General features: G+C 54.2%; 3 protein-coding genes across 3 annotated transcripts in view; 1 reads left to right on the forward strand and 2 right to left on the reverse strand.

Moving 5' to 3' along the window:
• Positions 1 to 172: 172 nt before the first annotated feature.
• PTSG_01783 (uncharacterized protein) lies at positions 173 to 8,288 on the reverse strand. Its single transcript, XM_004997707.1, has 19 exons — positions 6,914 to 8,288; positions 6,580 to 6,731; positions 6,263 to 6,357; positions 5,942 to 6,011; positions 5,618 to 5,671; positions 5,359 to 5,402; positions 5,099 to 5,186; positions 4,790 to 4,903; positions 4,406 to 4,642; positions 4,049 to 4,165; positions 3,747 to 3,842; positions 3,513 to 3,570; positions 3,252 to 3,319; positions 2,792 to 3,044; positions 2,542 to 2,613; positions 2,284 to 2,381; positions 2,009 to 2,106; positions 1,195 to 1,374; positions 173 to 950 (listed from the first exon to the last, which is right to left on the reverse strand). Exons 1-19 carry the CDS (start codon positions 8,121 to 8,123, stop codon positions 674 to 676), a joined length of 3,381 nt encoding a protein of 1,126 aa, XP_004997764.1. The 5' UTR covers positions 8,124 to 8,288; the 3' UTR covers positions 173 to 673.
• A 775-nt stretch (positions 8,289 to 9,063) lies between these two features.
• On the forward strand, positions 9,064 to 12,083 carry PTSG_01784 (uncharacterized protein). The gene is made up of 5 exons (XM_004997708.1): positions 9,064 to 10,652; positions 10,872 to 10,925; positions 11,034 to 11,093; positions 11,347 to 11,488; positions 11,759 to 12,083. Exons 1-5 carry the CDS (start codon positions 9,264 to 9,266, stop codon positions 11,881 to 11,883), a joined length of 1,770 nt encoding a protein of 589 aa, XP_004997765.1. The 5' UTR covers positions 9,064 to 9,263; the 3' UTR covers positions 11,884 to 12,083.
• PTSG_01785 (uncharacterized protein) overlaps positions 12,030 to 15,275 on the reverse strand; it is a 3,622-nt gene continuing 376 nt past the window's right edge. The window contains exons 2-7 of the mRNA XM_004997709.1: positions 15,033 to 15,192; positions 14,669 to 14,783; positions 14,370 to 14,490; positions 13,693 to 13,957; positions 12,542 to 13,141; positions 12,030 to 12,307 (exon numbers count right to left, since the gene is read on the reverse strand). Of these exons, the coding sequence (XP_004997766.1) occupies positions 12,153 to 12,307; positions 12,542 to 13,141; positions 13,693 to 13,957; positions 14,370 to 14,490; positions 14,669 to 14,783; positions 15,033 to 15,192 (1,416 nt within the window). The 3' untranslated portion in view covers positions 12,030 to 12,152. The remainder of the gene's footprint in view (positions 12,308 to 12,541; positions 13,142 to 13,692; positions 13,958 to 14,369; positions 14,491 to 14,668; positions 14,784 to 15,032; positions 15,193 to 15,275) is intronic.

Genomic DNA, 15,275 nt, shown 5'->3' on the forward strand with positions numbered 1-15,275 from the left:
TTGGTTGATTCGCTTCTGATTTTCATCTCGCTTCTGTCTTAACAGCTGCCAACTAATTACATGACCCATCATCCATTGCATCCAACGCACAAGCACACGCGCTTTGGTTTTGCTCTTGAACGAAGAATGCAAAGTGGAGTGTGAAGGGATTGCCATCAAAATCACACACACGGTCGAAGGTGGAAGGATAAGGGGGCTTTTATTTTGTTGTTGCCTAGATCAGGCTAACCTTGCGAGCTCTCATGTCAAAGAAGGATGGAAGATGGAGGAAGACAAAACACGACGATGACAGGACAAACCGCAGACGATGTGGTGCGCGGACAGTGCACACAGGAATGGGGAACTTCACGTGTCACATCAATCTAGGCAAACCGCCCAACACCTAGTTTCAACCAACCACACGCACCAGCAGTAATGACAACGTGGAAAACACAGGATACTTTATAAAGAACAAAATTGGTGACACACACACACACACACACACACACACACACACACACACACACACACACACACACACACACACACACCAACGACGCCAACAGGAAACAGTCACAAACAAAGGCAAAGTGATGATGACGAGAATGTACGGGGTGGTGGCCACAAAACCACGCTCCCTCCGCACATGTCGCCATTGCGGATCTCACCGCAATATCCATCCCACAATCCACAATCAGGTGTTGAGTGGGAAGATACTGGAGGAGACGCCTTCCCTGCGCGAGTGCTGCTGGTCCTTGTCGTCTGACATGGACGACGCGGTCTTGGTGCCAATTGCAAACGTGAACTTTGGTTTCTTCAACACGCGTGCCCGGGTCAAAAACGATTCCTCCTCGTCGTCGTCGTCATCATCGTCGTCATCGTCATACGACACAAGCGGGCGGCGGTGGGATGGTGGTGGCGGCGGCGATGGTGACACCTGGTTCGGCATGATAATACGTGGTTGGTCATCCCTATGGTGTGGCGTAGGAAGAGCAGGAGCAGCAGTGCAATGGTGAGTAAGGTGTCCTGGGACGACCGTTGTATCACAACAACACCCAAGCGAACAAGCAAACAAGCAAACAAGCAAACAAACAAACAAACAGACAAAGCAACCAGCCACCAAACAAGCAACATCACGTGCACCACGCATCCGTACACGCACAGCAACGCTTGGTTGTCCCTCATCATGACAAGGCAGCACAGCATGCAACGCACCGCTGCTCAGACTCGTCTGCATCAATGCTGTCCTCGGAAAAGTAGTTTTCCTCTTCCTCAGTCATGGAGCCATCCTTTCTGAACCGGCTCCGCAGGGCGGCAGCGGCAGCAGCAGCAACCGTCGTCCCGCCACCGTTGCCCAGCGAACCAGCAGCACTCTCGTCAAACCTCTGCTCAAACCTGCACGGTGGTGGTGGTGGTGGTGGTGGTTGGGAAGGATGGAGAAGAGAGAGAGGTGAGTTGAGTGTGGGGCCAACGAGCGAGCGGATGTGTGGTGACACGCACAAGAACAGTGGTGGGGATGAAGGAAGAAGAAAAATGAAAATGAACGGAAAACGAAGAGGGGTGGAAGGAACTGAAGAAGACAAAAGCCAAGAGGGAGACGAGGGTTGTCTTGCACACAACATCAATGCACGAAATGCAAAGGAGATGAGAAATCCGTGCGGAGCGGCAACATGAGCGAGGAGGAACCAACAACAGCTGTGCTGTTGGTGTCACTGCCCATGCTGTCGCCCGAGTTTAAGGTGATGAAGCGACAAGCAAGCCAAACAACAGCCAAGTACATGACAGCTGCTTGCAGTTTGTATTCCTCCCATTAAGATCGAATACGCCCAATTGGAGGCTGAGTGCACCGTCAGGTAGGGAGGGTTGGCATTGGCAAGTGGAGAGGAAGGGGAATGGGCGGGGAGAAAGAGAGAGAGAGAGAGAGAGAGAGAGAGAGAGAGAGAGAGAGAGAGAGAGAGAGAGAGAGAGAGAGAGAGAGACTTGAGGGGAGACAGGCACGTGGGCTGTGTTGACTCGAAGTTCTGCCTACCTTAATACGAGGTTTTTGCCACAGGGGTGCTGGTCGATGTTTTCAAGAATCTGACGAAAGTTCTTGACCAGGTAATCGCGTATCGCTGGCAGATTGTTCTGTTGTTGGTATGGACGGATCGTGTGAGCAGACACAGTCACCGTTTTTACCAATGCACCAGCACACACTCAAACTCACACAAACTCGCACAACACACGCACACACACATATGTTAACGTACTCTCACGCAAATTCGAACACAGCCATACACACACACACACTGTGCGAGCACGTACCGTTGCTGTGAATTCGATGATGCTGAGGACGGTGGATGTGAGCATATTGTAACGATGCTTCACGGCATTAAACGCCTTCATCACAGGCTCCATCAAGTCTGATTGCAAAACAAAGCCGCATTCCGACGGTGAGCCGGGGAACACAAAGCGCGAGGCAAAGATCCCAACCCAACAACACTCACACCACATGTACCACTTGTTTGTACACGCCACACACACACACACGCACGCACGCAAGCACGCGCCGCCGGAACGTACTGCCTGCGACGAGCTTGCGGTAAAACAGGGTGTTCTTTGTCTGCACCACGTGGGACAAAAGGCGGGCAAAGGCTGTGGCAAGAATGACAGGAGCGGATGAAGCGAAACATGCACCATGTCACACGCATGTGGTGAGCTAAACACAAAACGGTGCACCTCCATGTCAGTATCCCCTACACACCAGCAGCAGCATCACAGCACGGCAGTGATGGCAATGGCTGCAGCTTTACAGGCATGTGCAAGTGCTCACCGAGGGTCAGGAGTTTGTCGTTGGCCTTAACCACCTTTGCCGCCTGACCAAGCAGGTTCTTGGTGGTGACAAAGGACTTGATGTGGTAGGTGTGTGTCGGAAGCCAGTGGCTGATGAGCTGCATGAGAATGACGAGCTTCTCCCGCCCGTGCGGTGTGCGCATCTCATCTGGGGGCATGGAGAACAGCGATACCAGCCGCGGAAACAGCACATCCGAGTTGTACAGCATGTTCAGCAGCGCAGATTTGGTCGCCTGGACCCAGCCACATCACACAAGCACGCACAGGCGGTGGCGGTGGTGATGGTGATGGTGATGGTGATGGTGAGCACAAACGTGAGCAAATTAAAGTACGCAAGGGATGCAAAGACGCGCAACCAAATTAACATTGCCATTTCGCAAGCCAGTGTGCTGTCAGCAAGTTGCATGCATACGAGTGTGTGTGTGTGTGTGTGAAACGACCTCTGCATCGATGAATGTGTCCACGTCGTACAGCATCTCCAACGCATGGCTCAGCATCGTCAAGGTCGCTGTGTGCACATGTGTGTGTGTGTGTGTGTGGTAATGCGCACGACAACGCGTAAAGTACAACGACGCGTAAGTACAACGAGGCGTAAATACAACGAGAACGGGCGGCAAACAGGCGTCAGTGTCCCTGCAAGCAGATGCTTTCGTGTCAAAGGGCCAGTGCGTGGACATGAAAGCACGGACGCGGGCACGCACCAATGCTTGTTTCCTTGGCAAACGCGCGGATCAGTTCAGACGGCAGCGCCCACTCGTTCTGCACCGTGGAAACAGGCCACCATTGCACATGAAGTACCAGGCAGGCACAGGCGTTAAAATGGGAGTATGTCAACGTCCTAGACAAAGTGGCAAGTTGCACCAACAGCGCAACTGAAAGAGCATGGACGAAAGCCGACGCACATTGCTACATCCACGCAGACGCAGTGCACTTGCCTTGTGAATAATCTGCCTGATGGAGGGCGTGTTGTTCTCGAGAGCCTTGCAAACGGCACACACGGCGTTGTGCCGCGTCTCTTTGTGGTCGCTTTGCTGCTCATGGCGACAACGGGGCAAACCACAGGCCCAGGGGATGAAAGAGGACACAGATCAGAATGCAATGGAAGGCATAGCGTGCTGTGCCTTCGACGTGGGCAAAACAATTGCCAACTTCAGCAACAACTACAGCAACAACAACAGCCACAGCCACAGAAACAGCAACAGAAACAGCAACAACCATGGCATGTGGGCATACGCACCAGGCAGATGTTGATGACGTTGTAGAGGCCGCTGTCGGCGAGAGCCTTGTACACGACGGGCTTGTCCACAGATTGCTGGTTACCGCTCACCGTAAACACCTCAAGCAGAAACATGGCCTATGGAAAACGCACCATCAAATGCGCAACAAAACGCACAACGGCTGTGAGGGACGGAATGCCGAGCGACTGCTGGGGGGGGGGGGGGGTTCAGCGGCAGTAGAGACCACGCAGTACCATTGATGCCGTTGTGTGCCAAGGGCGCACAAAAGCACGCAACATTTATGCACGCGCGTGTATTGCAGGAACATATAAAACCACGGCGACCAAACAGACGTGCGGGCAAGAACAGCGGCCAACCTGCTTGCGTGTACGGTCCTGCGACTGGCCCGGGTCGGCGGACAGGATAGACTTGAGGTAGGTGGGCATGGTAACAAGCTTCTCCAGGATGGCGCCAGATGCGAAGATGGCGTGGGAGTCGAGGACAAAGGGGAGCTGGTCGTCGATGAAGCCGGCGAGAATAACGTCCTTGAGATACGTGATGTAATACAGCTGCCGGATGCGGAAGCGAAGATCGTCATCGTTCAACGGCTCAATCTGACACAACAGCAGTGACGCGTGAGCAAAGCGAAAAGAGTGTGCAGATGGTGTAAATTATTACCCGCTGTCAACACGGAGACCCAAACACGTCACAAACACGCACACACGCACACAAACACAAACACAAACACACAACACGCGCACCTCCTGGAAACGGGTGTCCGAGTTGAGGTGCTCGCGGTGCTCCGTCTTGGAGCCGTCGGGCTTCGTCTCGAGCGTGCCGATGAACCGCTCAAGATACTGCGGCGGCGTCAACAACTGTGCAAACCAAAAAAAAAAGCGTCGGAAGGAGTGAATGTGGCACAAAACAGTCAGTGTGAGCAGTTTGTGAGGCATTGCACGGTTGACTACATGCACGGGTGTGACGTGGGAAAACGGGGAAAAACCAGTTGGTGTACCCGAAAAGCATTGGCCACAGCATACAGCAGGCGCCATCATCCGGGGCGGACTCACGTCAAAGAGCTCTGGCATGCAGGAGAGAAGCATGACGAGGGAGATGTTGTAGATGGTGCCGAGCGCCTTGTCGTCCTCCAGGTCGTCACTGCCACCATTGTCATCGCGGTGCGAGGGTGAGAGGAACAAAGAGTCAACACGGCATGTGACCGAGAGGATGTGCAGGAACAAGCCGGCAAAGCAAACGCTATGCCAGAGCACGTGCGCAAAGCCGTGTGTGTGTGTGTGTGTATGTGTGTGTGTGTGTGTGTGTGTGTTACCATTTCTCAAACGTGTCGAAGAATGTGTCCACATGCGACAGCATCTAAAAAGCGAATGTACGCACGGTTTGGCGTGTGAGTGAATGGCACACGGTCTAGACAACGTGAAGAGAAGCAACAAGTAAACATTGAAGTGCATGGGTTTGAGGTGCTCATTGTTTGCCACAGAGAGAGAGAGAGAACATGCATTCACAGAGTGCACACACACATACACACAACATGACAGTCCATGTGTAGTGCTTGGGTGTCTGGGACGTACGTGGTGCCCAAATCCTTTGATCTTCATGAGCGCCTCTCGACGCATGTCCATATTCTGTCATCATGACAGTGTGTGTATGAATGCGTATGTGAGTGAATATGTGTGGGTCCGCAAGAGAAAAAGTGTGTGCGTGTGCAAGTGTGTGTGTGTGTGTGTTCGATTATGAGGCACTGCATGGCGATCGTGAAGCTGAAGCAAGAGCAAATTAATGCCAGCAATTCTCAACAGACAACGGTCAGAATAGCACGAGGCAGCACAGCTTGAAATACGGCCACGAATCCATGGCACATGCAGTACACAAGAATCACGCAAAGCGGTGCCCACCTGTGTGGACATGGACTGCTGCCTGATGTCAAGCACCTCCGTCAGGAACTTGTCGTACGCATCCAAATGCCTATCAAACAAGCATGGCGCACACGCATGCACACGTGGTGAGTACACACAGGGTGAGGTGGATACACGATGGCCCAACAAGAAGCGAATGGCACGCGCAACAAACGTACGTGTGTGTGTGTGTGTGTGTGTGTGTGTGTGTGTGTGTGTGTGTGTGTGTGTGTGTGTGTGTGTGTGTGTGTGTGTGTGTGTGTGTGTGTGTGTGTGTGTGTGTGTGCGAATGTAAGGAGAATCGGGGGAGGGGGAACGTACGCGAGGTCTGGAGGGGGCAGGTCCACCGGGGTGAACAAGTTGTTGTCCGGCTCCCCGAGCATATCGTCATCGCTCGCCGTGTCCGCTTGCAGGAACTGAAGATGTGAATGGTCAAGAGTAGAAAAGGCGCAACACAGCACAGCAAAACAGGTGAGGTGATGCTGGTAGTGATGGCTGAAAAAGAGCGAGAAGACAAAACCAAACAATGTGCAAGTGCGGGGCCGACGCACTCACAAACCATACCACGCACATGTCTCCCCCCCCCCCCCTTCAAAAAAAAAAAAAAAAAAAACATTCATCCACAGAACAACACTCACTGTGCAAATGGCGTTTGAGTAGGCTGCACACGCGTCATCGTCATTGAAGCTGATGGCAACCACCTCCTCTGGTTCGCCGTAGCCAAGGAGCACAAACGCCTGCTGAATCTGGCACGACCGCGCCTCGGTCAGGTGCAGGTCAAACAGTGTCTCTGTCGACGTGGCAAGCGAACAACGCAGGCCAAGGAGCACGGTGTTAAAGAGGTAGGTGTGTGTGTGTGCGTGCGCAATTGATGTCGGACAGAAAGTATTCACACAATCATGTACATTGCCGAGGAGTTTGCACCACAGCAGGACGACACCGCATTTCCCCCCCCCCCCTTTTAAAGCAAACCTGAGGAGTCTGTGGCGGTGATGGTGAGATGAAGGTTGTCTGCGAGGTCCAGGGAGATGGTGCCCTCGGGCTGCTCGTCCCACTGGTCGCCGCCCTGCTTGTAAAGCTTCACAGGACACGGCACCAGTGTTGCCTGAAGCTCCCGCGTCGCCTCTTCAGAGAGTGACGGCATCTCCTCGTGCTGCTGCTGCTCTTCAAGGCCAGGTGGCGCCTGCGGACCGATGATGGGGCTCTCGTCGCCGCGTAGACTGGACCGGTCGCCGCTCAGCACCGGGCGAGGGCCAAAGAACCCGTCATCCTCACCGTCATCGTCCAGCCGCGTGGCAGTCAGGGCACCAGCTCGGCTGTCTCCTGCACTGGGGCCTGCATCGCGTGCACTTGTGGCTGGCTGCCCATGTTGTTGGGAGGAAGAAGCGCTGCTGTCCACGCCGTTTTCCTTGTCCGCGGACATGTCCATGGCTGTGGACTGCTCGGACGCGTCACGCTGCTGCTCACACTTTGCTTGTTCACTCCGTTGTCGTGAAGGGTCATTTGCGGTTGCGGCTGCCGGGGATATTCTGGTGTCAGCATCCTCGCGCTGTGTCTGCATATCACTCGTGTCAGTGGTATTGGCTTCGTCGTTGGTCGTGCTGTTGTGCGGTGTGCCAGTTGCATCGTTGCTGTTGCTTCTGTTGTTGTCATTGTTATCGCCGCCGTTGGTGTCGCTGTTGCTGTTGTTGGTGGTGGTGGTGGTGTTGTCGTCGGGGGTGTCGTTGTTCAGTCTGTTTTCAGGGCTGTCGCTGGGTGAAACAGCCGCAACAACCTTGCGAACGCTGGGGAAGGTTGAGTCGAGGACGGCGAGCCATTCCTTGTGAGGCAGCCATGCGACGCGGTCGATGTTCTCGTCAGCCTGTGGGGAGATGGGCGGGCGCCCGAGCACAGACATGCGGAACCAGTGGGTGGTCTTGACGAAGCGGCGGTCGTTTTGCTCGTACTCGTGCACGGTCTCGATGATCTTCTCGCCGCGCTGCACTTCGGTCAGGCCGCACTCTTCCTTCACTTCTCTGACAGCACACTCCGGCACGGTTTCGCCCGCCTCCAGTCGGCCTTTGGGCAAATCCCATTTGCCTGCGCGCAGCAGCCACAGAATCTCGCCAAACCCGTTCTCCACCCAGCCACCTGCGGCGGTGACGGCGACCTTGGGTCGCAAGTCGTTGCTCTCTGTCGCCATATGGGCGGGCGCCAGTTTGGGATGTGCGTGTGCGTGTGCTTCTGGATTACTGATTTGTGGATGTGGGTGACAGCGGTGGCGTTGGGGTGGGTGGGTGTGAATGTGCGTGTGTGCGTTGTGTGTGTGTGTGCGTTGTGTGTGTGTGTGTGTGTGTGCGTTGTGTGTGTGTGTGTGTGTGTGTGTGTGTGTGTGTGTGTGTGTGTGTGTGTGTGTGTGTGTGTGTGTGTGTGTGTGTGTGTGTGTGTGTGTGCGTGGTGTGTGTGTGTGTGTATAAATGTGTTGCAGGATTGGTTGATTGCTTGGGTTGGAGGTTTGGAGCTGGCCAGCGTAGCTGTGGTTCTCCTCTGCTCGGGACAAATGGTTGCAATTGATCCAGCAAAGACGAGGAAAGGTTTGGGTGAGAAGGAGTGTTCAAAGTAGGTTTGGGTGAAACAGGGTGGAGGATGGGCGGACGGGGATCACAGCCAGCAAAGCTGGCGGCTGTTGGCGCACAAGTGAAGCAAAGCGTCCTATCACGCAACTGAGCAAGCCGTCATCATCGTCAAGGTAACATTCGCATTCACATTTGTACAAACATTCAGGATAGGTACGATGCTGCTGCTGGCACATGAACCTCATCATCATTCACGCGCGAAACGACCACGCAAGCATAGACGGCTGCTGTTGTCTTTTTGTGCGTTGCGTGTGTTGCGCAGCCAACCGGCTATGCGCACGCACACGCAAAAACACACACACACACACACACACACAACCACACACGTGCACACGAACCCCCCTCCCTCCCTCCCCGACCGCATGCTGCTGTCTCGTCTTCTTGGAACCTGCCTTGTTGTTGTTCTTGGTTTGTCGAAGTCGCGCCACAAGAAGCAAGGCGAGGGCGAGCAGGAAGGGAAGCGGAGAAAAAGACAACCCTGCAAACACGCGCGAACACTCACACTCACACACAAAGCAGCCCAACGGCTGTGAAAATCATTAGAAGACTTGGTCTAATCATCCGCAGCGCAACTGCGAAGAAGGAAAGGAAAGGCAGATCAGCAACGTCGTGGTGTGTGGGCTGCAGTTGCCAATCACTCAGAAGCCAGCACGTTGTCCACGCACGCGGAACTAATAACTGCGACAGACCATTTGCTGCCCTTTTGCATGCACATTGGCACACACACACACACACACACACACACACACACAACCAAACCATACGAAGCCAGCCTGCACACTGCTGCCCAAATACCAAATACATCGTCCACCCAGACGACACCGCATCGCATCACATCGCATCACATCTCATCACATCACGTCACAGCATTGATCAAGATGGTGCTGGCGTGGCAGTGGGCTGTGGCGAGCATATGCGTGTTCCTGTGCGCCTCGCTTGCTGTTGGCGCCGGGATTGGAGGGGGCGCGCTGTTTGTTGGCATCTACATGATCATCCTGGGCATGGACGCGCATGCAGCGGTGCCGCTGTCCAAGGCCACCATCTTCGGGCTGGCCATCGCAGCGTACAGCGTGAACCTGTGGAAGCGGCATCCGCACTCGCAGCAGCGCCCGCTCATCGACTATGACACCGCCCTCATGCTGGAGCCGATGACGCTGCTTGGCGCCATCGTTGGCGTGCTGCTGAATGTGCTCTTCCCCAACTGGCTGGTGCTTCTGCCGCTGTGCCTCCTGCTCATGGTCGTCTCCTACCGCACCATCCGCAAGGGCCTCCGGCTGCGCGCAAAGGAGAAAGGCACACCGCACCAAGTGCTCACCAACCGTCGCGGCAGCGGCGACAGCTCTACCCATGATGATGACGACGATGATGATGATGATGGTGATGATGATGGTGGTGATGATGATGGTGGTGATGATGATGATAACGACACTGACACGAGTCGGAACAACGATGGCAATGACGATGCTGTTGACCAGCACACTGACAGCAACGGCGATGCCACCAGCATGAGTCGTAGCCGCAGCAGCAGCAGCAGCAGAAATCGTTCCCACGCTGCAGTGAAGGGTCCCATCGGCGATCATGACGGTGAGGACGACGATGATGACGAAGGCAGGACGAGCACGGCAAGCAGCAAGCTCATGAGTGGGGCAAGTCACGGTGACGAGGCTGACGACGGCGTGAATGGGCGAGGCAGAACGAGCAAGAGCCCGTCGCGCATGGAGAGGTTTGAGATCAGCGATGCAACGTTGGAATTGGAGGCCATCCAGCGCAGAGAAGCGCGCACGGTGCCCTGGGAGAAGCTGGTGCTGCTGATTCTGGTGTGGCTGGGCTACACCACCATCACCATGCTGCTGTACGAGGCCAACGATGTCATCAAGCCGTGCTCTGCAGGCTGGATTGTGCTGCTGTTGTGTGCCATTCCATACGTGATTGCCATCACCTACTTTGCCGGGCGCATGCTCAAGCGACAGACCGTTCGCAAGCGCAAGTGCAACTACCCGTTTCTCCCCGGTGATGTCATGTGGGAGGGCGCCAACCTCAACAAGTTTCCTGCCCTCGCCTTTTTCGCTGGCGTCGCTGCAGCCATGATGGGCATTGTGCGTGTGTGCGTGCTTGTGTCTGTGTCTGTGTCTGTGTCTGTGCTTGTGTCTGTGTCTGTGTCTGTGTGTTTGTGTTGTTGTGTGCCTTGTGTCTACCTGCCTGTCTGCCTACCTGCCTGTCTCTTTCTGCCATGCCAGCTCCTTGCTGCTGCACCCTTGTTGTTTCGTTTGCACATGACACATCTCAACCTTTGCTTGCTTTTCGTTTGTGTGCAGGGCGGAGGCATGATCAAGAGTCCAATCATGCTGGCCATGGGTCTGCAGCCTCAGGTGCAGTGTGTTTCTGTTGGGGTGCGTTTGCCCACTGTGTGTGTGGTCATTACCGTGCTTGGTATCATCCCAACTCACGCCTGTGCGTGCTTTGGGTCTGTGCTCCAGGTTGTGACAACGACGAGCTCCTTCATGATCATCTTCACCTCAAGTGCGACCACGCTTCAGGTGTGTATTCGCACGTACCGATCACGTTTGCAATCACGACACACAACACAACTCAACACAACAACACAACACAACAACACAACACAACTCAACTCAACTCAACACAACACAACTCAACTCAACTCAACACAACACAACACAACACAAAACACGCGCGTGCACATTCATGCACATTCACGCCCTCCCCCCCCCCCCCGGACCCCTCATTCACTCGCTCGCCTGAATGTGCCGTTGGCAACTCCAATCTGTACAGTATTTGATTTTGGGCAAGTTGAAGCCGCAGCAGCTGGGCATTGTGATGAGCATGGGCTTTGCTGGTGCTGTTGTTGGGCAACGCGTTGTCAACTACATCATTGCCAAGTACAAGAAGCAAAGCTTCCTCATCTTCCTTCTTGGTACGTCCCAGTGCTTACCACGTTGCATGCCACGGTGCATGCCACAGCACACGCGCGCGAGTCTTGCCCACGTTGCACTGTCTCGCTTCATGCCACCCGAACACGGTTGCTCCACTCACACTCGCGTGCATACCCACAACGCGCACATTGTCACATTTACACGTTCACACACACACACACACGCACACACACGCACACACACACACACACACACACACACACACACACATCCCCTCACACGCACACACACACACACGCCCTCACACGCAGGTGGGCTGACGATTGTGTCTGGCATCATCATTGTGGCCACGTCACTGGCCACGGAATCGTTCTCCAAGGTGTCCTTCAACACGGATGAAATCTGTGGGACAGGAAACTCAACAAGTTCGCCATAAACTCCTGCTCCATCCATGCATGCATGTGACAAGGTTTGACGTTAAATGACAGCCTGTGTGCCAGCTACCTCGAGAATAAAACAAGGTTCGCTCCTTGAACACTCAAATAGTGACATCGAAAACGCTTGTCACATCACACACGTCACGTCGTTTCTCACATTGCCCTACACTTTCTGTTGTCACACATGACCTTGAAGCGCATAAAAACTTGCTTCAAACAGGTTTAATCTTCGTTCATATTAGTGTATAATAAATGGGCTGCAGTGCAATTAGTCTGTTGGGTTCACGTCAAGCAGTGCATCCAACATGCCCTGAACAGCAATGAGCTGTCGCTGGAGGTTGAGCTCCTGCTTGAGTTTGTTCGACAGCTGGACAAACATTGAGTCGATCCGCGGCGCTCTTCCTTTGCCTGGCGAGTAAATGTCTGCAAACAATGGACGAGTACAAAGCAACGGGCACCGCAAAGTAAGCGTCGTGATTGGTCGGAGCAAGCAGTGGGGTCAACCCACAACCAAAGAAAGCAACCGATGAACGCAGACAACACGCACTGTGAAGGCAATCAACACACTGTGAAGGTAAACGTGCAGTGCACATGGCAGGCACAACGACTGCGACGAGAAGTAATGACAGACAATACCAAGATGAACGACTGACGCACCGAGAATGAGATGGGCAACGTGCGTGAGGATGCGGGTGTAGCGAGGGTTGGTAATCTGGGCGACGACAAAACTGAGGATGGGCTCCAGGCCGGCCTCGTCGCGGTTGCTGAGGGCGGTGCGCAGCGCCTCTCGCTGCATGAGCTCGTGCATGAAGCTCACCTTAACCACTGAAGGGAACTTCTTGCGAAACACTTCGTCGAGGGCCTCGCTGAAGCGGAACTTGGCGAGCAGCCTGTTGTGTGGGTGGCTCTTGCGCTTGTGCTTGACTTGCACCTGCATGTCGGAGCGGCTGGGCTTGGCGCTCTGCCCGCGCATGAAGTAGCGCCGGGTGCCCGGCCTGGGCTGTCTCCTCTTCTTCTTTGTACCATCGGCAGCAACAGCGCCCCCGACGCCTTTGGGACGGCGTACGCGCACACCGAGATAGCCGTTGGAGTGGCCCACAGCAAGCGCACTATCATCGGGAGCGATGCCCATGGACAGCAACTGGCCGGTGAACTTCATCGAGTGAACCACGCTCCAGTTTGTGACGTCGTAAACCTTGACCATGCGATCCAGACCACACGAGAACAGGCGCTTCTCAGTGTGATCCAAGCACACGCCTGAAGAAACAAGCAATTATTTGAGAATGGGGTTGACGTGGTGAGACAGGGAAGTGAAGCTACTTGCTGTGGTGAAGTTAGAAGTCGTGGACGGAACGAATAAAGGAGAGTGGGGAACAAGGAACAAAACAGAAGGCGAAAGAAGAGAAATGAAGATGGACAAAGGTGTATCGCTGCCCATTGGGGAGAGGCACATGAGAGGGCACCGCTCCACACCCAAGCAGCGTTGCCTTGCCGTGTTTTTGAATTCAATGACAAGACATTGTTAATCTTCGTCACAGTCAACCCACTTCGCCCACGCGGTTGCGAACAACCAGAGCGACATGGTTCCTAAGTGACGGTTGTTGCAGCGAGGTAGATCACCGAAAGCAACAGAGTTGGGAAAACGACAGGGAGATGGAAGAGACAAAAGAAAGGAGAGGAGAAATGTGGGAGAGGAGGGAGGAAAGGAAGTAGAGAGACGAGAACGAGAGAGGCAAGCAAAAATACAGCAATAAGCGGAACACAGTAGACGGCTGAACATGAATAAATCTTGGCTGGTTGATGCTCACCTGTGATGGTTTGGCGATGGTTGGAGAGCTTGTCGACAAGCTTGCCGCCAGCGAGCACGTCCCAGATGGAAATGTGGTTCTGGCCTGCGGTGATGACCATGGTGCCGTTGTTAAAGGCCCAAACGCACTCGATGCTGGCGCCGTGATCGACCTCCAATTGCGACTCCCCAGACCGAACGTCGACAAGGCGCGCCTTGTGATCATAGCCACCAAGAAATACTAGGGAAGGGTTCGCCTCAATTGTGTTTCCAGACGTTATGTAATCCTGCGGTGGGAAAAAGAATGCGCCAAGTGAGTGCGAGCATCGTGAGGGCGAAACAAGAGTGCGCACGAGACAGTTTGAGTGCGGGGGACGGGTGGTGGTAGATACACGTGGCTCCAACAGAGAACAAAAGGAAAGCAAAAAGGGAGGGGGAGAGGGTGCTGATGCGTTGCTCAGGTGAAGAAATTCAAACGTCACGGTTAAATCGGATATATGCTTGTCAAAATTTAGATTCATCATTGCAACGTGCGTCATCAGCGGACACAGGAGGGAAAAGGGGAAAGGAAGGGCACAAGACAAACACGAAAGAAAAGATCATGGAAAGAAGGGGTGCTTGTGGTGGCTGTGGCAACATTGCCGCCTCTCGGCGACTCGTTGCCACAGAGCCATGGTATGGGTAAGACTTTGAACGTACGTTAGAGAGTTGAATGGAGAGGGCCTCCTGCTCTTGAGGAATATCCCATAGCTTGACCACGCCTTCTTCGCCGGCAGAAAACACCTGCGTATCGGCCAAGAAGTTGGTCACACGCACGTCCCTGCAAGTGATAGGTGTGGGTTGGGAGAATGACGATAAGAGGTGGGAAGGAAGGGGGGTATGAGGACAAATGGATGGGATGAGGACGGAATAACGAAAGCAAGGTGGGAATACAGGCAACAATACATGATCAAGATGCAATCTGCTGCACAGCACGGGAAACACAAGGTGTGACTCACTTGCGGTGGCCTTCAAAGATTCTCAAAGGGCTCTTTGTGTTAATGTTGAAGATCTTGACGGGGCCCGCCTTGTCACCAGCCACAAGCAGCTTGCCATCGCGGCGGAAGGCGCCAGCTAGACAACACAGAGAGCAAAACCGATCACGTGTGAGCGAGGGAGGCTGATATGTGGTGTGGATGATGATATGTGGTGTGGATGATGATGATATGTGGTGTGGATGATCTCGCACGGGTCAAGTGGTCCAAAAGGGGGCTATGAGTTGAGTGACGTGGTGGCACGTCCAGTGACAGCACGACCAGTGACGGCACGCGTGTGAAGGAAGACGAGACATGCACAGGAATGCAGAGTCTTGATTGAACTCACATCGAGCGGCGGTGAACTTGGAGAAGGTGATCTTGGAACGGTGGGTCTGGCCGCTGTACACGTGCACGTGGGAACCAGCGGTGACGACGTAATCGTGTGGGGCTTGGGCGCAGAAGTTGATGGCCTGAACCGGTCCAACTTCCTTAACCATGCGTGGTTCCTATCAAAACAACCAAGCGAGAGAACCGGCGCAGTGCATGCGGGGTTTGCGATGTGAGGAGGGTGTGAGGGGGGATGTGGTGA

Source organism: Salpingoeca rosetta (assembly GCF_000188695.1).
Source record: "Salpingoeca rosetta unplaced genomic scaffold supercont1.3, whole genome shotgun sequence".
NCBI lineage: Eukaryota > Choanoflagellata > Craspedida > Salpingoecidae > Salpingoeca > Salpingoeca rosetta.